The sequence below is a fragment of the Hetaerina americana genome, unplaced genomic scaffold, assembly GCF_022747635.1.
Source record: "Hetaerina americana unplaced genomic scaffold, ioHetAmer1.1.p SCAF_6, whole genome shotgun sequence".
NCBI lineage: Eukaryota > Metazoa > Arthropoda > Insecta > Odonata > Calopterygidae > Hetaerina > Hetaerina americana.
Window position 1 is genome coordinate 90651886 of NW_027287205.1, and position 22288 is coordinate 90674173.

The window sequence follows — 22288 nt, forward strand, 5'->3', positions numbered from 1 at the left end:
GATGCGTGATATCAAACTGAGTGCATGCGAGGCCCACAGGCCACCACTTGATTCATGTCTCCCTGCACTAATCAGTCGTAACCTGAACAGTTCAGACCCACCGCCAAGAATGGTTTCCATGTGCTCTCGTCCCTCGACAAACTGATTGGCCGACAGAATTTCAGGACTGATGGTAAGAGAAAGGTGAAGGTTTACAAATGGTTTTAAGCCACAGATGGTCTAATTCTAGGAACAGGGGATTTGTAAATTAATGCCATGGTATGACAAGTGCCTCATGTTTTAAAGTGAGAACAATTAAAATTAGAGAACAATGTGTACAATGAAATGGTAATTTAATGATTTTTTCCCAATTGTATACTTCCCCTTGAAAGTAGAACAGCACTTTTAGGCTCCCGGACGTACCTCGTCCACCAGCAGTATTCATTTGAGTTTTCAATCTTATAATTAATTATGCATGCCATAGGTGCTAAGCTCATCATCCGAACATCTGCTAATCAACATGCGCACCAGATTTGATTATGTAATAGATTTCATTATGTGAATTTTGGCTCGATATTTCCTTCTGCCCCATTTGCTGTTCACACTACATATTTTCCTCAGTTTTTCTATTAGTTGATCTCAGGGTGTACACTAACCTACAAGGTGAATCCTCTTTGGCATATGCATAATGCAGTCCATTATCATCCTAGGGAATTGGTGAAGAGAATCGAGGACAACCATGGTGGTGCTAAGGCAGCATCATACCACGACATTTCTTCACACAATGACCAACAGAGACCGAGTACACTGGAAACTGTTTCAGCTGCAGCGTGCCGCCCTTTCGCTGGAGACCAACACAGGACTACCAATGTACATTGGCAATATATTTTCCCCTGGCAATAAGCCATTGGCAATAAGATTTCCCCTGAGATTTTCACGATGGCGTTTGAATGATGCCCAGTCGAATTAGTAGCACACAAGTAGATTACATTTCTACATTACCAAAATGGTTAATTGGGCAAATGTGATAGGGTTTTAAGGGTTAGAAAATTTTTAAAATACATGGGCAAGATTGATCATGACAAAAACTCAACATTACCAGTTGGTTTCAGCACTATGGGATTGATGTCAGTTGGAATAATATAAATCAAGGACCCAACGCAAATGGTTGAAAGTATAATTATTTCCTCGCACTTCAATGTCTTCACCCAAGGAATACGATCAGAGAAATGGGATTAAACCTCTTCATGAATATGAAAGTATAAATAGTGGTTCGTAAAATCTTTATCACCCAGGCTTCAGATATTCATTTTATGAACACACGTGCATTCAACTCCAAGGAGATTCTGAGGAATTACTGTTTCCAGAAGCTGGTGTTGCACATAAAAAGTTTGAATTACAGGAAAAATGGTGAAATTCAGTAAAAACTTATCTTCAATACAAAAATGGAAATATCAAAATTTTATGCACACAGGTATTATTTGAAATAGAGCAGTCTCTCTTGCATTGCATGGGAAAATATATTACAACCTTCAATAAGATGCTTCTATTAAAATATTTTACAAAAATCACATCTTCAATCATACTTCAAATCCTCAGCCAGTAAAAACAGTGAACAATACACATGGAAGTTGATTGACACGAGCTCTTTTAAACCACTCACTCCGGAAAGGTTAAAAAAAAAAAACCAAAGTGAGAGTTGAGACACACTGGAAGTCCATAGATCAAATGAGTACAAAATATATATATATATATGTATAGATATATAACAAACACTAGGCCCATGCTGAAATAAACAGCCACAATCACACTGCATGACACTCGGTATGAGGCTATGTACAAACAAAAAAACAAGTAATTACAAACTTAAGCCGTGCATCAAATAATAAAATAGTGGAGACTGCACACACTGGAGGCGTGGCCTCGTGAAGATGGAGGGAGCGGGGGTCAAAGTGCGCATCCCTGGATTCTCATCCCATTTCACGCAATTTGTGCACACAAAACAAACACACACAAACATATGCATACAGCAAACACACAGAATTGGCAAATGATAATAACGATACCAATAATGAAAGCAACTCTTTTCAACTACACAAAAAGTCCTCCGGATGGTTGTCCACTCCAGACTACTGGACGATATTTTTTCGACAGTTAGTGAGGGAAAAATCTGAGGAAGGATAACGAGACAGAATAAAAAAGGCAACCAAACCTAATGGGAAATGGAAGAGGAGGGGCCATCTAAATGAAATGAATGAACTTCATGAATGCATCATAAATCATTGCTTGCATTTGCAAATACCATGCCATGCTGACAGTTTGGGAATTTGAGGCAACAGCACTGTCAAGACGACTGGTTTTGCCGTTGGAGAAGAAAAGGAGGTGGGAGGGTTGAGGGTCACATCTGAAAATCAGGAGGAAAGCTGACATAAATGAAATATCCTACAGCTAACATCAAGAGTCAAACACCATTTCCATTCCTCTGACACGCCAGACACCTCAGGAGATTTGATGTGCAGATTTGACGATTGATTGATTGATTGACGGCAAATTTCTTTCCCATCGCCTACGGATGTGATATTTCTCATATTGATTGCACCAATCACGTGAGGCATCGTAGGCTGAGCTCACTCATCCATGAGGTGGCCATGGCACGGCGGGCGTGGAGAGGATCTTTGCGTGAATGAGGGGAGGACGTCTCCCGATCGCGACGATGGAAAGGAGGGCAGGGCGGGGGACAGAGAGCTGGGGCGGGAGCAAAGCACTCGGCAATGGTGAGCCACGAGGCTTATTTGAGTAAGCAGGGAGGATGGGACTCGAGACCTAGCAAAGAGCTGGCACATTATTGATTCCCTTTCAGGCAGGAGACTGAGAGATGGACGCCCCTCCCTTGAGCAAATGAGAGGTAGATAGTGCTTAAGTCCATAACAATTCTTTGGCAGGAGGTTGTATATACAGTGCCAGTGCGCTCTCTGAGAATATGAGAAACTTTGATTTTGATCGAGAGGGAAATTGATCGAAAGAAATGTCAAGAGCTATGGATGCATCAAGAAATTTAAACCCCAACAATACCAGAGTGAAAGTACATTACGTACCTCAAGACCAAATAAGAATGATTTGATTGGTAATGCTCATGGAGTGAAAATGGTAGTTTCATCTAAGAAATGTAAGGATATGAAATAATGCCCGAGAAAATATTTCAACATTAATATAGTTTAGGTGAGAGATAAAACACTCAGCATATACATAAACATATTTCTATTTCAAGTGTCGCACAAAGTATTTTCCCCAAAACTAACAAAAAAAAGATTTATAATTTTTAAAGAGCTGCTAGAGGTTCTCTTTCGAGTAGCAATGACCCTCAGCAGAACTGATACTGCGCCTCACCGTTCCCGTGGCGCCATTGCGATTGGGGGAAGGGGGCCAGCTAGAGTCAGTCCGAGGAGGAGGGGGGTTGGGCAGGGGGAGGAGGGGGCAGGGGGGCCGCAAACGGGTGGTGGGGCGAGCCATTCGCATTGACCACCATCATCATCGCTGCGGTGGCCGTGGCTACCTCCTCGTCATCCTCGAGCAGGAGGAGGTCATCGGGACCCAATACGCCGCCCCCCCCACAACTGCCGCTGGATGATGAGGCACCCCCACTGCCACCGGACGTCCTCAGGTGCTGCCTCTTCGGGTCAAATGGGTCCACCACTATCTGCTCCGTGCCCTTGATCTCAGCTCGGCAGAAGGGGCAGCCCTGGCCCTCCGAATCCTGCATGCCGTGGAGAGACAAAGAGCAAGAGATGCATCGGTTAGAGCGACTTCAGAGTGGTCCTGCACTCCCCTCAAATAACACACCTTTGGAGATCGGAAGAACTTTCCCAGTTTTTTATGGCGGGTAATCAAAATAGTTACCTTCAATGAACCCATGGCAGGTTTGGCAGACACTTTAAAATTTTGTTCGGTTTGGTAGGGAAAGGAATTCCTATCATTTGCATCCTAAGTGATCATGCAAATTTACCAGAGCACTGGAATACATTTGCGTACAGCCGTCGGAATCAACCAAAATTATCCAACTAGTTACATTGAATAAAGGATAGAGATTCCTTACGAGATAAGATAGTCATCCATGAAATTCACACACAGTTGTGCCTTGACATGTTAACCACTGAACAAGTGAACTTCTTCCACATTACACTTTTTAGACACGAACCTACTCTCGTGACATAACCCCCCCCCCTCTCGAGCAGCAGTGCATCACAGATCACTTGACGTGAGGAACTATTTCGTAAAATCTGCTCAAAGGCGCTCACGCACGCACTCACAATGGCATCGATGAGTGCACACAAATATTTTGTGGACCACTTCAATAATAGCGTTTTATAATAGTTGTACGTATCCAAGGTCAGATTCATGCACTTGCAGTTTTGTTTTTTCATACTTGCTCAACATAATGTACACCTTTTTAAGCAAATCATTCGCTGCATCTTTCTGTAATTCCAAACTGAATATATATTTTCCCCATAAGTTAAGGTGGTGTTTTAGAAAATGCCTCCCAAGATGTTGCTCATACTACAAGTGAATTATTTAATTGCAAATTGAACGTATTGATAAACCATAGATTTCACATACTTTCAGTCCCTTCTTCATCTGCTCTCCCTCCCCTTCATCTCTCTCTCCTAACCGCCACACTTGGTGACATACCCATTTGTCATTGAAAATTTCAGTTTATTTAACTTATTTAGAAAATAACCAATTTACTTTGTAAATATAAATAACTTTATTTGAAGTAGAAGGTTTATAATAAAATGCAAAATTTTTGAACCTATGCATGAATTTGAATTGATGTTGTATACTACTTTTTAGAATAAAAACTGTCAAAAATTCCATAAAAATATACATAATCATACAGAAAAAGACCAAGTGCAAGAAAACTTGAGATGATTATCAATTGTTAACAGAATTCAGCCTTGGAAGAAGAAAATCATCCAATATCCAATCCAATGAATTCTGATTGAATGTTCGAGGATCACTTACATATTGATGTTGAAATGGGACCCAAGTGAGTTTTACGCTGCAATCAATATTTGGCACTAAGAGAACAAACCCTTTGACTTACACCTGGCACCAAGACGTTTCCAAGAAAAAGTGTATTTACAAAATTAATAATAGCTCCAAACAAAATAAGAAGAGGGCTTTGAAATTTCACACCAAAACTTACAAATGTAAGTTCTAATAGTGCGCTATCTTTCGATGAGAGCCAACTGAACTAACTGCTTTAACATCTGAAAGCTCAAGAGTTGGATACTCAACCTAAGAGGCTGAAATAGGGTATCTTTTTAAGCCAAATGGTGTTAAAACAATAATTAAAAAACTGTCTCAAAAACCCTTCAATGAAGGAAAAAAAGGCTATTTTATTATATCCCATTATACACCTACTTTACATTTCACTCAAGCATACACCCTTTGGACATGACAGTAACTTTGCTTTATTTTGAGCTAATTCTAGAGGTAATGCGGAAATAAAACTTTTGTTGGTTTATTATACTCAAAATACTGAAGTCTTCAAATACCAGTGTGTCAAAAGGCACAAAATTGGTGCTATAAGAAGAGCTAATAGCCAGGTATGGGGGACCAGGCAGTTTTCTCCGAATGGATGATTGAGGTCTCTGCTCTCACTATAAAACATTTTCAATAAAAAAGGGATTTACCAGAAAAAGTTCTTCATATAGGGGGCAGTGCTCCACACATCCTTAACAATTGGCAGGAGAGCTGGATGAAGAGACTAACATCACTCAAATTTAGTTCTAACCTCTTAGTAAAACCAAATTATTCCTATATCCAATCTATCAATATGTTATCGCCAACTTTAAAAAGCTTTATCCGGAAGCTCTTTACCGAAGAGGCTTCAAAGCTGCCATTGGTACAGAAAAAACCAATGAAGAATGGGAGAGGAGTCATTTTAATATTCTTCATCGCTTGTCCTATTAGTCAGCATGAGAGGAGGTTATGTGAGAACAATACAATCAGCCTGGAAAAAGTTGTGGCTCTTCCGAGCTGCTTGCTAGAAAGGGGGCTGTGAAGGTGAAGTACATATTGTGAGTAGAGTTGATTCAGTGGGTGCGACCACAGCCTTGAAAGTTGATGAAGCTGAGTGAAGGGCTAGGGAAGTGAAGGAGAGAGCAGGAAAAGTGAAGCTCATCAGAGAATGAAGAAAGCATCAAGTAAAAAGGAGCAACTGAGACGTTCAAGTAATTCTGGAGCAAATAGAGGGAATTAAAAGAGCTGGTCCAGCAAGTGGCATTGAAATCAAGCAGCTGATCCTCGAGCCATCGATATCCTGAATGGCATGATTAACCACTTTGGAGAGGATTCAAGGAAATGACAAGACTTGGTTTTAATTAAATGAAGAGTACAATGTATCTTTCCACAGTAAAGACAGTGGAAAGATACATTATATTCTTCATTTAATTAAAATGAATTTCCACAAAGTTGAGCCGGCAACAATTGAAGACTTGGTTTTCGTTGGAAAGGCATTTAAACCTCCCTCACCCTAGAGACTACAAGAAGCAACCGATGAAAGCCCATTAGAAACTGAACTACCAGGTGTACAAGTATGAAATGTGGATTTCAGACAACACATGATGCATCAATGGAGTTTGCAGGAACACAGAAAACCACCAAAAATGTACGAAGATGTGGAACTGCAAGCATTGTTGGAGGAAGACGATTCACAAACACAAAACTCACACAGCAATTGAGCAGTGGTCAACAGGCTGTTTTCAATCACCTACGAGAGATAGGAAAGATTCAGAAGACCAGCAGATGGGTACGACAGGAGTTGAATGACAGGCAGGTCAAGAGGCGCACCTCTGCATCTGCCTCTCAAAAACGTTGCCTCTGCCTCACACCATTTCGCAAACCAAATGGAAGCCGTTTTTGCATTGTAACATTACATGGGTTGAAAAAGGATTTATTGTTAATACTGATGTTACCAATGACAATTGTTTAATTTGAACAGTTGGCTGCTTGAAAAAAGATGAGAATACCAAAAGTGGCAACACAAGGTCATTTTTTCCACGGCAATGCTCGATTGCACACAGCAAAGCCAGTTCGCAACGCTCAGGAAGCACTCGGCTGAGAGGCTCTACCACGGCTCACTCATCATGCTCCTTCCCATCACCACTTGTTTGCATCGATGGGACAGGCACCTGCTGAGCAGCGCTTTGGTTCACATGAAGATGTGAAAAAATGGCTAGATGAATGGTTCCCAACTAAAGGAAAGGATTTTCACTGGTATGGTATCCACAAATTGGCCAAAAAATGGAATAATGTCTAAGTGGCAATGGCACTTTGAATAAAGATCTTGTTATCATTCTTCCAAAAAAGAGGTGGAATCAAATTTATTTCTATACAATTTATAGGCTGTGTCCATTCAATACCTACATTAACCAGTAGAATACATTGATCATAATTTTTATGTTTTCTGTGGCTGTAAATTTTTGTACTCAATAATACCTGTTAACATTATCTATTCTAGCCCAAAATTTGCTTTCTCAAAGAGGAAATGTGTGAATTTCATTTCCCACAAGCTCTTGACTGCACTCGTTGGGCTTAGCATGAGCTGAGCTCTACCCTCATCCGACAAACTGCCATTTAGGTTGATTGTTGTGGAGTAATGACACATACTCACTCTAGTATGGCAACATGATGCCTGTAAGCGATGATGATTTAATAGGAACTCACTGAGGAATGGGTCAGAAGTAAAGTATTATTCTCAAAATTCTGGAAATAAAATGTTGGCATTAACTGCCAATTTTGATAATGAGAGGAGCTGTACAAGAAGGCGAGGGGTCGACGCACCCTCCCCAAGGTTGAAGGAGGAGGAGGCATGCCGTATATGTGGTGCTTGCTCTTCAGCACTCAAGTAGTGACAAACCGATTCTGGATGGGGGGCTGCACCAACCTGCCAGGACGTCAGACAGGGCGTGCAGAGGAGGTGACCACAAGGCTCTATCCTCACATCCTTGTCGTTCTCTGCACATATCTTGCACAGCTGGAAGGTCGACCCCATCTCGCAATAGAGTTCATATTGCTCCTGTGTCACTCTTATGTGGTCCTCGGGAGTGGCCTGCACTGCTGACGACAGGTCGGGATTAATGTTTCGCCCATCGGGGAAGAGGTAGCTGCAATGCCAAGCACACATCAGTCATGCCCACGCACAGAAAGGTCATTGAAAGTTATAGGTCACCTTAAGAATCGGGCTTCAAGTTGATGATTACGGTAAAATGTGTGAGAAAGAGGGGTCAGAATTGTGAAACAGTTTATAATTACTAGTATTTAGATTGTATGCATGGAAATTCATATTTATGACTAAGTCTTATCATGATATCATTTTTGTGATGTCTTGGGGATATGCAGGGGCAGCCCCCACTGACCACCGATTGGCCCAAAACGGAGCGACTACTAGGTTTCCACACAAATGCTAAGGAGCATTTTAATTCAGCTATTTTACACTTGCACACCCAGAATTCAATGCAGCACAGTTCTTTGAGTGAAGAGCTATGAGCAATTATCTTCTCTTCTAGGGGAACATATGGCATGCATTCAGTTATGACTTTTCTTTCAGTCATAGAGTTGAAATGGGGCTGAGAATCAGAAGCCCTGGAATCGCCCCTCCGCACTGCATTCATTTCCTACAACTTCTCACGCCATTCTGGAATTTGTGACATTTTTGTAAGACGATCCAAAAAATAATTTTATTTTAAAACTTTATTTATAGAGAATTCCAAATATATGGACATAATTGCCAGTGGATATTCTGCACATTTAAAATTAATGATGGCGCAAGTGATTTTGATAATGTTTTTGTGATGGTGTGATGCAAGCTCTCCTACTTAAATCATCTTGAAGAAAGATGAAAATGAATTGAAACAATCCAATTACTGCTTCGAATTGGGGTGGTTAAGTGGATTCATGCATACTTTTTCAGATTCTCTAGCTGATGAGTGCCAATCAAGAACTTGACAGTACTAAAATCCATATTTCATTGCATGACAAAAAGTGCTGCCCTCCCCAAACACCCATCTTTGGGGGACATGAATTTCAAGTCCAATTAGCTGGTACTCACAATCCTTCCCGATAGCCATCAAGGAGGGCTTGACAGAGAGACTTGTTCTGAGGGATTGTCTGGAGGATGTCTCCGTCGGCCGTCACATAGCCAATAGCCCACTGACCCAGTCTCGTACAACTCAGGCGGAACACGTAGCTGCGGGGAGGAGGAAAGATAAAAAAGTCAGTGCAGCTGCCACCACCAAAGCTGAGTTCAGAAATAATACAGTTCAAACACCGTTAGCAATCAAATCAAGTAAAAAATGGAAAATAATGATACAGAAAGTCGTTGGTTAAAGAGGGCTTTCCGGGATTTCAATTTCAGCCTCCCTATTTACTTGAATGGTAATAGCAACGGGACAGAGGGAGCTAACACTAACAATAATAATTGAGTGACTGTGAGTCAAAACTAATATCCTGAATGCCTGCTTTAATTAATTGGAGTTCAGTATTCCTGCCCAGTCTGATGATTGGAAATAAATGCCTCGCAAGTGATGGATATTGTGAGGTCATATGGCCTGGTTTTCAAAGTAACATCGGAGAGACCACAGACTGCAGGGGCGTGGTGCATCATGCGTTCTTGCCACATGGCAGAACGGTAAATACGGAATATTACCCGCAGGTTGTGCCCAATTTGCACAAAGCAATCCGCCACAAACGCCCGGATTTGTGGAAGAACAAAAGTTGACTTTTTCCCCATGATAACGTCCCCGCTCACATATTGTTACTTGTGTGCGAATTTTTTGCGCACAAAAAAAAGTTTATTGATTGTCAATGGGCCATTAAAGACTGCGATAGAGGGGTTGAACGCTTGGCGAGTGAGGAAAGGGCAGGAAAAGGATAGGGATATTGGACAGAATGAAGGGAGGAAGGAAGTTTCTGGAATTGAGCTTATTGTAGCAAGGTTGTCTTTTTGGATGGAACTGGATTTTGCAATTATGTTCAGTCTAATCCAAAACCTACCTCAAACAGTACACTACCAATGATAATTAAAATACTCAACATGAGATTTAGACTCTGTCAGATGATATGATGTCCCACTGGTATCCTATGATAAGGGGAGGTATTGGGCTCATAATTTGATTGCACAGGGACAAATACAAACATAAATGTTGTTAATCAAAATATAAAAAGTTTAGAAAAGACTAGAATATAAATTTATACATGGACTGTATGCTAGAGGTAGGAAAAATTTCAACTTACCTGCCCGGCTTATTAATGTATTTCTGCAATCTAGCTTTAACTTCATCATACGTCAAAAATGCTACATAGCCTGGATGCGTAACAGCCAAGATTTGCCAATTTCGCAGTAGGGTGGTCCATGGTTGAAAGAGTCTGAAAATGATTATAATTAGTGACATTCATATGCTTATCTGCATAGCCAAATTCCAATTGTCTACGAACATATATTATGGTTAAGGAAAATCTACATTTACTTCAAATTCAATTTAATAAGACCTTGGAATGTGAAGGCAATTTTTAGTTTGTGTTTTGATGGCTATATTGGCTTGAGGAAAATTTACTATCAATTAACACTGAAAATATTCCAAATCCAATATATATAAATACACACACACACGTAAGTGGGTGAGGGTATGTAGTATATATGCAAGGGTAATCCCTAAAGTACCTGACCCAGCAGAGAAAACACAAAAATTTTGGAAAATAATGAATTTATTTTGCAAATTAGTCTCCTTTCAGCTCTACAGAGTCACTCACAGCTACCAGGAAGCGTCTGCTACTTGCCGACCAGGATCTCGCCGGGCCAAAGAACGTATGGACACAAGATGGTTAAATAACTATCTTAAAACCTGATGGCTCCAGGATTTATGTCTCAAATGAAGGAGACATGCAGTAGGTGAGTGTTGATTATATCTCTCGCAATAGTTCATCTAGGATCGGACGCCGCTAACTCAGTGGCTGAATTGCCTTTCTTGCCTACCACGAGCAGTTTTGACCAACCGCTTGCAGATAGAATAAAATAATTAAATACAGTGATTTGTGACCTGCCAGTGCTCTCTTTACTACCGCGAAAACAATATTCCCTCATAGTACCTTACCGAGCCGCACTCTTACCTCTTGGTACTCGAAATTCCTGCCTTCCGTGCTTTGTGCCTCTACATTCTCGTCGCCCACTCTCCGGAAATTGCTCCTGATCTGCCTTCGTTCATTCTGTGCACGTGACTTCCCACAACATCTTACTCCTGCATCTCTAACCTTCTATACCCTGTTGCTCCTGAATCCAGCTCACCTGTTCCTGATCTACGCTGCAAAGCCATCAAGTGAAAAGTGATTTAGTGTCAGTGCCCAACGCATTTCCCGTAGTTGTCTTAAATAGTGCCTCCCTTTTAAATAGTGTTTTCTATTCTTTTTCCCATTTGAATAATCATCCTGTAGTGCTCTGTTTAGAAGTAATTTAGTGAAAATTTATTTAGTGTCAGTGCCTAGTGCTTTTCCCATATCTCACTTAATAGTGCCTTCCTTTCAATTGAGTTTGCAGGATCCTTATTTGTTTCCTGCAATTGTTTAGTCTTTGCGTAGTGCAGTGCTTAGCACCTATCCTATCTAGTGCTTTTTTGAACGATCTTGTAGACTACCTTAACAATAACAGTGTATCGCTAACAACTTACCAATGCTTTTAATCTAAATACTTAGATCTCACCCTGCAATATTTTCATTTCTTTCCTGTTATGCTTCTGCTTGTGTTAACTTAGATAGCTTAGCTACTTCCAGGTTTATCTAAGAGGTATGATGAACCACTCTTTTCGCTCCCGGGTTCCTAAAAACACTCCCTCCCAGTCATCACCCGCAAGCCATTACCCCTTCCCAAATTCCCAAACTCATTATCGCATACCCACCATCTTACCCCCACGGCAGGACACCCTCGGCAATACCCCGCCAGTAACACCATCACCGCAGGATGCTCTCCCACGCCTTCCCACTCAAAATACCTTGACCGCCACAGGTAGCATCGCTAATCTTTGTCCCTCATACACGATTGAATTCCCCGATAATGACCTTGAGTCATCACGTTTTACCCAACTAACCACAAAATACTGGTTTGGATTTTCCCAAACCTTTTCGCCCCTAGACCCTTTTGCACCGGAATTCTTCCCTAAAAGCCACCACAGATCCCTAAATCCTCTCGCACTGGAATTCGCCTCTTTCCAACTTGAAGGTAAAAATACGTCTCGACGTCTTTCCTCTTCAACCATTGATCTACGTGAACGATACCTGGCTCCAAGTAAATTCCTTAACAATCAATTAACCTTATGCGACATTTTTAGATCTCACCCTCGTTCTTTTCAAATAATTTACCTCAACCCCCAAAGTCTCTCTGCACACCTTGACGAATTGTGCCAACTTCTACCTGACAACGACGTTCATGCAATTTCCATTGCTGAGACTTGGCTTAAGCCTCATATGTCTACCACGTCCATCGACATCCCCAGCTACAACTTCTATCGACATGATTGTATCGGCAAGGGTGGTGGAGGTGTAAGTGTCTACGTGAGAAAAGATTTCTCATTCAAAATTATATCAAAAAGTTCTTCCATTTACTGCAAAAGACCCGAGTTTGCATTCTTAGAGATAACCTTCAACCTACAAAAAATTCTTTTAGCCATAGTTTACCGCCCACCCAAGGTAGGTTATTTTTCCAACTTGGAAGAAGCCTTATCTTCCCTCATTCCGAACTATGACCATGTTATTATTACTGGTGACTTCAATGCTAACTTTCTTTCCTCCACTCATGACTCTAAAACAATTACTAACTCTATGTCATACCTCGGTCTTAGCATACTTCCCCTAGAACCTACCCATCACACATCTTCATCAGCCACTTGGCTTTATGCAATAATTACAGCCAACCCTGACAAAATCAAAACATATGGGCAACTTTCTGCCCCAGGAATATCCACGCATGATGTATTATTTTTAACATACTCAGATGTCCTAAATTTAGGCAGAAATTCATTCTTACTCGCGATTTCAAGTCCATAGATGACAAAGACCTAGTATCTGATGCAGCTACCATTCCATGGCAGTCTATAGAATTCATCGACGACATAGATAAAAAAGTAGAACTATTTTATACGTTCTTAAACGATCTAGGAGACAAACATGCACCGTTTAGAAAAATCCAACTGTCCAAACCCCCTCCCCTTGGATAACAGATGAAATAAAATACTTGATGCGTAGGCGTGACGCAGTCTGTAGCCTGTTTAAAAAACATAAAAACGAAAATGTATTCAATATCAAACTGCGTAACAAAACTAAACAAGTCATTAGAAATTCCAAAATCAGATATGCCTTCCAAATATCTAAAGAGCCCCCGTCACATATTTGGAAAAGCTTGAAGTACCTTGGTGTTGGAAAAACTAAAAATCAACACTCCCTACCTGCTGACATTTCTCCAGACGACCTAAACCGTTTATTCACAACCCCACCGACGGAAATCGACTTTAATGCAAAAAATGAATACATATACAGTTTGCAAAATTCTGAACCAACTCCAGTTTCTGCTGGAAGCTCATTCAAAATTTCTCCCGTCACACAAATGGAAGTCCTCCAGGCCCTCAAAAAAATCAAGTCCTCCTCAGATGGAGCTGACGGCATTTCACCTATTCTCATACAAAAGTTACTTCCCATTGTGCTTCCTGTTTTAACTCATATCTTTAATTGGTCTATTCTAACTGGAACATATCCCTTACTCTGGAAACGTGCCCTCGTCCATCCTATCCCAAAAAAATCCACACCCACTAACATTGCTGAATACAGACCAATCAGCATTTTGCCTCCTTGATCAAAAGCACTCGAGAGACTCATTCACGAACAAATTTCAAATTTTCTCAATGAAAATAACTTACTTGATCCTCTACAATCAGGCTTTCCGTCCTCTCACAGCACAGCTACCGCTCTCCTTAAAATAACAGATGACATCCGACTATCCACGGATCGCAAAGAGGTGACAATAATGACTCTCCTAGACTTTACCAAAGCCTTTGACTCTATTGACAAAGATATTCTCTTAGCAAAACTTCAAAACCTGAATTTTTCTTCCTCGTCTTTACTGTGGATTTGCTCATACCTAAGTAACCGATTTCAAAGAGTCATTACACCTAATTCATCCTCTAACTGGCTTCAAATACATAGGGGTGTTCCACAAGGATTCATTCTTGGACCCTTGCTTTTTTCCCTGTGTATAAACGATATTAGTAAAGGCATTTTAAATTGCAATCATCACCTTTATGCCGATGATTTACAAATATATCACCATTCCCGCCTTCAAGACCTACCTACAATTATAAATGAAATTAATTCAGATCTAGCTGCTTTGTCACTATGGGGAATAAAAATTTTATTGAAAATAAACCCAATCAAAAGTGAGTCCATTATAATTGGATACCATAAATTACATTCTAGAATAAGTATTGATTAACTACCACCACAAAATTGCAAGGATCTATCATACCATACCTAAGGACAGTAAATAATGTAGGCTTGACCATAAATGAAACATTATCTTGGACTGATCATGCAATTGCTATCTGCAGAAAAATTAACTCATCCCTGCATTCACTGAAAAGGTTACAGCACATTGCTCACCCCTCCTTAAAGATGCTTCTTGTGTCCTATCTTCTCATACCCCACTTTGATTACTGTGATGTAGTATACCAAGACCTTTCAGGTGAACCGAAAACCAAACTCCAGAGGACTCCTGTGTGCGGTTCATATTCGATCTTAGGAAATACGATCATATTTCCGACTCATTTAATAGAATACCCTGGTTAAAGCTAGAAGGCCGCAGGCAATTACATATTCTTTCACTTTTCTACAGAATACTTTTAAACCACACACCTAAATATCTATACAAAAATTTCCTCTTCATCAGCTCAATCCACAACCGAAATACTAGGGGTAATGATAAACTTCTTGTCCCACACCACCGCACGGAAGTCTATCACAAACCTTTTCATGTTACAGCATGCCGTCTGTGGAATTCTCTCCCAGATGACATAGAAAACTCTTCATCAATAACAACATTTAGAAAAGCACTTCACAAGTTCATTTTCCTCAGGTACTTAACCAGTATACCCTCCGTCATTCCACTCAGCTGCTATACAGATCACCGTGCCTACTTTTTTTTACCCTGCTTTTTTGTTTTGTCATCTCAAGCGGTAGGAGTGTGCATCATTATTTTTAGAAATATCACGCTTCTCATTACTCTGCATGTATTTTCAATGTATTTAATTTCTCCAATTCAATTTCAGTAACTTAATAATATGTATACTATGTAAAAATGATTGTTACAATGTACATGTATCTTTCCTCTAATTAACTAACCTTATTTCTTTGCTTAGACTTTCCTCATTTTATTGTTCTCTATCTTCACTGCCATTTTAATTTGAGTATGTGTTTATGTGCCGGTGTATTCTTAATTTATATATGCATATGTATGTATGTAAGGGTGTATATGTGCGTAATTATGTATGTATTTATGTATATGTATGCATGCATGTATGTACAGGTATGTAACTGTATGTTTATGTGTGAATGTATGTGTGTGTGGATATGTATGTATGTGTGTAGGTATGTGTATGCATATATGTATGTATGTGTGTGTATGTGTATATATATATATATATATATATATATATATATATATATATATATATATATATATATATAATATATATACTTTTTTCTTTTCGATGTGCAAATCTGCGCTAAATGAATTGATGTCTGTCTATATGTATTTATGTGTACATATGAATGTAACTATAAGTTTAATGCCTAATATAATATGTATACGACGATGGGTTAAATGGAAGAAGGGACCATTTGGTCTCAATTTTGCCCAAATAAAGACCTCTATCTACCTATCTATAAACTTTCTCAGCAATGCTCAAAAAGTTCAATGCCCTTTTTTATGATAAAAAATGTCTTGCTCCTCAAAAGAGCCATTAACTGCCGACATTACTTCTTCAACGTTGGAAAATATTTGACCAGCGAGCCATTTTTTCAAGTTTGCAAACAGAAAATATTCCGAGGGGGCTAAATCTGGCGAATAGGATGCATGAGGTAGCAATCGAAACTTTCATTCATGAATTTTGGCCATCACAAAAACGGATATTTTAGCGAGTGCGTTGCCTTGATGAAACAACACTTTCTTCTTGGCCAAATGCGGCCGCTTTTGCTTGATTTCTTCGCTCAAACGTTGCAATAAGTTTGATAGTAAGTAAAAATAATCCCACGTGCATCCTAAAAAACTTACGCTTGCAGTTGAAATGGTCTTCGCCTTCTTTGAAGGGGTTCTCCGTTTTGAAACCATTGTTTTGATTGTTCTTTTGTCTCAGGTGGGAAGTAATGGACCCATGTTTCATCCATGGTTACGAAACAGCGCAAAAATTCTGCTTTGTTGCTATGAAACTTATCTAGCGTATGAATTGAATGAACAAAGTCAACTGCCTATCCTTTTTTTTGTTTAAGTCTACTATTTACCAAACTCCAATGCAAATACAACGAACCCTAGCTAATGCAACCTACAAGGGGTTGGAGGTTTTTGGGACTTGAGAAATCTCCATTTGCCAGGGTTTCGATACAGGTAACACCATGGAACATGTTCCCCTGGAACCTTGTGCACTATTGATTGCAGACAACTTTTAATGACTCGTCTGAGCCCCGAAACATAAGAAAAACCCATTAAAATATGAAACTAACTCCTTTAAAAAAATTTATTTCATACGTTCACCTAAAATTAAGTCTGTAATAAATCATGAGTGTCTCACAAAAACAATACTAATGAGTGCTAAATTGAACAATCACATTTATCTAATGCATTTCAATTATTAAGATAGCTAAATAATTTAGTATTTATTTAAAGAACAAATAGCTCAGCTTCCAAAATATATTACTAGTTTTCGTTTGTAATTTTCAGTTTCAATGATAAAATTTAACATTGTCGCTGTTCTTCAGCATGCATAAATTTTGCCATAATGGTTGTTGCTGTTTAAATATTTAAGAATACAAGCATTGCACTTTTATTATAGCTGATGCTCGGTGGTATTGCAAAACAATTTGATCAATGGTAGTAGAATTCCATTATACTTCAATGAAGCTTCCTTGGATGAATCTTGTTCACGGAATAAATCAGCTGCCGATTGATCACTATTGCTGCTCGACCATTGGTTTAAATTTTTTGCGTGGCATTATTTCTATGGAAATAAGTGATTTGGTATTTTCATTCAATGCTGTTTGCTTTAAAAAAGCACTTTTATTTATTCCTTCGGGAATCAAAGAGCAACGATTTGGTATTTCTTAACTAAGGGGAAGAAATGATTATGGACACCCATTACAGTAACGTTACAATAGTTACAAGTTATGGTAACAATCAATGCATTTCCTCAATTATTTGTAAAAAGACAAGAGGTCATCCACTATTCCCTTCAGCATTTGAGGCTGTCTCCATTAGTCCATGGGAACACTCTTCAACTTGGGGCTATATCAGCATCAGCTGATCATAGCCCCAAGCCCTGAGGAAGGGTAGACACCCTTTCTTTTCCTTTAACTGGGAACCTTGGAATCACTTTGTAAAGCTGGCTTATTTTTCGTCGAAGCTATTCAGTAAACCCCCATTTCATCCGTATTACAAGTCTGAGAGAACTGGAATTCATAAACAGTCATCTGTGCTAGCAAATGTTCCATATATCGTTTAGCTCCATTGCTTATTAGTCCTCATTATGCACATTTATTGTAACAATATGCCTCCTAAACCACCAGAATGTTCCCTATCCATCTGTCCTGCCTCCTTTTCACTGCCCCCAACAATCCTCTCCTTTCTCCCCCACCTTGTTCCTTTTCTTTTCCACCCACTATGCCTTTTCCATCATTCATCATGCCCACAAACAACCATCACCTATCATCTAGCGTCAAAAACCATGCTACAGGACCATTAAAAACTACAATTCACTAAGTTTTGAATACTTGGTTCCTAACAACCTTGCTCAACCATCCTGTCATCAATTCTCTCCTCCTCAGAAAAGCTTCCTTGCCTAATACAACACTCCTTCCAATGTGCTTAAGACCATTTTGGCCCACAAACTTTGATAAGTAAATATGATAGGTAAACTATTCCACTTCCTCTAGTTAACAAGCACGTTATATATGAATTATCTTTCTTCTTTCTCAAAAACTCCAAAACCTTGGTTTTCTAGAAAAGAAATACACATACATTTTGCATAAATGTATGTTTGTATACATAAATATATATATATATATATATATATATATATATATATATATATATATATACATACATACATTCAAACATGAAAATCCACCATAGGGCAAATATTCATTCCCATAGAAATGAATATAAGGAAAAGGGATAGGAATACACGTAAAAGGAAAAACAAAGGAGAGTATAGAAAGAAAGAAAACACAGCAATTCCACATTTACACTTTATTCAGACGACCATGGTTTCATCACTGCGTGGCATCTTCAGGTGAAGATGACACCTGAAGATGCCACGCAGTGGTGAAACCATAAAGTGTAAATGTGGAATTGCTGTGTTTTCTTTCTTTCTATACGATGGAAAAATTCCACAGAGTAACGGCTAAAACAGTCTCTGATATAAACACAGGAGAGATCGGGAAGGAGGAATGGAGCAGAGAGCTAGCGTAAAAATATCTTGTGTACATATATAAATATAAATACAGTCCTGGTTTTGTATATGTATAGTCCCCGTCAAGGAGTCATTTGCACTTGTGATTCTGCTTGATTCTGCCTTCCCCCCTCTCCTGTGTTCATCCTTTATGTATTCCTATTCCTTTTCCTTATATCTATTTCCATGTTGATGAATATATAAAAATATATATATAGAGCCAGACGATAGGTAGTCCACGCAGCGCCTGTTCCTGAATGAGGTGGCTGCAATGGCGTCTGACCCCAGTGGAGTGGTCATCGAGTGATGGTGTCACGTTAAAAACACTATTGAGGAAGGCAACGGGAAACCACCTCAATTATCATTCCCAAGATTAACATGATGGACTATACAGAGATTTTGAGTCCTGGCAACTACGGGGCTCGGCCCAATCGGGCATGTGTCATGCCCGGTAGCGGGGGAGGCAAGGCTCCCGTGGCCGTCATCCCACGAAACCCTTGCAAGGCAAAACCGGCAGCAGCTGGACAGAGGACACAGAAGAAGAAGTCCACATTAGTTAGAATAGAAACGTGGAATGTTAGGACAATGATGAGGACAGGGAAATTGGAGAATATTAAGCGATAGATGGAAAGGGGAAATATAGATATTTTAGGTCTATGCGAGGTGAGATGGAAAGATAGCGGGGATTACTGGAGTGATAATTATAATAATATACAGCGGTGGGGACGAGAGCCAACGAGGGGTTGCCAAAGTATTAAATGAAGAGGTAGGAAGAAGCGTAGTCGACATAGAGCAGGTAATGGATAGAATACTACCAGCAGAGATAAAAGCAGAACCGATGAACTACAGGTAGGTCATTATTCAGGTATACTATACATGCCACCGAGCAACCATAAGGAAGAAGAGGTCGATAGGATATACGATAAGTTAGAGGACATAACCGCGTGTGTTCCCACAGGGAAACATTTGATAGTGATTGGGGATTGGAATTCAACGGTAGGCGAAGGAAGAGATGGTGATGTGGTGGGGGACTACGGTTTAGGCACGAGGAATGACCACGGGAAGAAAGCAGTTGAGTCCTGAAGGAAACAGGGGCTAGTCATCACCAACACTTAGTTTAGACACCACAAAAGACGAAGGTATACATGGAAAATGCCAGGTGACTCAAAAAGGTATAGCTGGATTACATTCTGGTAGGACACAAGTTTAGGAACAGTGTGATAAATTCGCACAGCTTCCTGGGAACAGATGCGGCGTTATGAAATGTAGCGGCCTTTTAAAAAGATAAGGCAGGGGCGGCAGGTTAGAAAATGGAACATAGATGCCTTTAATGGATTAAAAAGGAAGGAGTACCAACAGGCTGTTGAAGAAATTATGGAGGATGGTAAAGGGCTAAGTACTATCAAAGAAAAATGGGAAAGTATCAAGAAAGGGCTATCTAAAGCCGCAAAAAACACTATTGGAACCTATTTTTCTATTGGAACTATTTGGCACTATTTTTCGTGTGGAATTACAAAGTCAGTCCTTTCATTTATTTATAATGAATCGGTTCCATAAAGTTACGCCAGAAACCATTAATAATACTATTGGAACCGTTAACACTAAAAGGACTAGGAAACCATAGATCACTAATCAGATGATTACAGAGATGGATGAGAGGAGAAAATGGAAGAATGTAAATACAGAATTAGGCAAAACGAAGTATAAAGAATTAAACAATAAATTGAGGTGGGCATAAAATAAAGCAAAAGAAGCTTGGTGGAATACGCAGTGCAAGGATATGGAAAGTCTGCAGAGGAAGGGTGAAATTGGTACACTGTATAGCAAATTTAAACCTTTATCGGGAAGTAAGAAAGGGAGATCAACGATAGCAGTTAGAGATAAGGCGGGTAAGGTAATAGTTGACGCAGGGAAGATCCAAGAGAGATGGAAGGAATATATAGAAGAACTGTATAGTAAAGAGCTTAGACCAACAAAGTTAGACATAGAAAAGGAACATGGCGTAGAGGAAGATAGCTTAGGTCCAGGCATACTAGACAATGAGATCGAAAGGGCATTAAGGGAAATGAAACTAAATAAGGCCGTGGGTGTTGATAACATTCCCACGGAACTTTTAAAAGGCTTAGGAAAATTTGGGAGGAAGAGGCTATATGGGTTGATCTGTAGTATTTATGAGGAAGGAACCTGGCCGGAAGACTTTGTGAGATCAGTTTTAGTTCCAATTCCGAAAAAGGTAAAAGCTACATCATGTGAGGACTACAGGACGATAACTTTGATATCCCACGCAGCTAAAGTTGTTCTCAGGATCATAAACAAAAGGATATAGAGTAGAGCAAATGATTACTTAGGGGATGATCAGTGTGGCTTTAGGAAGGGGAGAGGTACGCGTGATGCCATTGCAGTAATGAGATTATTAATCAAGAGGAATATAGAACAAAACCAGGAGGTATTTGCCTGTTTCGTAAATTCCGAAAAAGCATTTGATAGAGTGAATTGGGAAAAACTAATGAGTATATTGCAGAAAATAGGAATAGATTGGAGGGAAAGGAGGCTAATCCGCAACCTGTACATGTCTCAGACTGCTCAGGTGCGAGTGGGGAACGGGGAGTCCGGATGGGCAGTGTTAGGAAGAGGTGTAAGGCAGGGTTGCCCATTATCACCGTTGCTGTTCAACCTGTATGCAGGGGAAATGATCAAGGAGGCATGGGAAGAACTGGAGGTAGGAATGAAGGTAAGCAGGGAATTTGTAAAATCAGTTAGGTTTGCTGATGACCAAGCTTTAGTTTGTCATCAGTCAAGGGGCTGCAAGCACTGCTTAGTGAACTGGAAATTCAGTGCGACAGGTATGGGATGAGAATCAATATTAATAAAACAAAGGTTATGCGATTTTCTAGAAAGAAAAAGGCCAAGCTTAACATTAAAGTTGGAGGGCAAAAACTAGAGCAGTTAGAACAGTTTACGTATCTCGGTAGGGTTTTGGACCAACACGGTCAAAGTAGTAGGGACGTAAGGAGAAGAATTGCGCTAGGCAAAGAGGCTTTCACAAGGAGGAGGGAGTTGATGAGAGGGATGTTGAGTAAGGATGTTAAGAAAAGAGTCATAAAAACGTTGATATGGAGCGTAGCTATGTACGGTGCGGAAACGTGGTCATTGAAGCAGGAGGATAGACGTAGACTGGAGGCTTTTGTCCCTTCCCACATCCGATAACCCTATAGAATTAAAAACCCTTGAATTGGCTTTCATTTACATCTGTATGGCCTATCAGCATCCGGGCCTCAATGTCGTTCACTGATGGGAGTGGCCTAAAACTGTTACTTCCACCCCTTCCCTCTCCCTTTCCTCTCCCCAACCATTCCTTTCACCCCTCCTTCGCCTCCCGTTCTCCCCTTCCCCTGGCCCCCTTCCCTTTCTCTCGCACCCCTCACCTCAACAATTCCAGCAGTCATTACTTCTACATCTTCAGAGGAAGACGGATTGTTTCCGTCGAAATATCAAGAAAATACGTGTAAGTGTTCTCTTTTTTTGTGTTTCTATATTATGTGTTACTGTGT

General features: G+C 40.0%; 1 protein-coding gene across 1 annotated transcript in view; it reads right to left on the reverse strand.

Moving 5' to 3' along the window:
- The window catches only part of Cbl (E3 ubiquitin-protein ligase CBL), a 236893-nt gene that overhangs the window by 19177 nt on the left and 195428 nt on the right, over positions 1-22288 (reverse strand). Inside the window, exons 3-6 of the mRNA XM_071594293.1 lie at positions 10276-10407; positions 9092-9229; positions 7928-8147; positions 3533-3733 (exon numbers count right to left, since the gene is read on the reverse strand). Of these exons, the coding sequence (XP_071450394.1) occupies positions 3533-3733; positions 7928-8147; positions 9092-9229; positions 10276-10407 (691 nt within the window). The remainder of the gene's footprint in view (positions 1-3532; positions 3734-7927; positions 8148-9091; positions 9230-10275; positions 10408-22288) is intronic.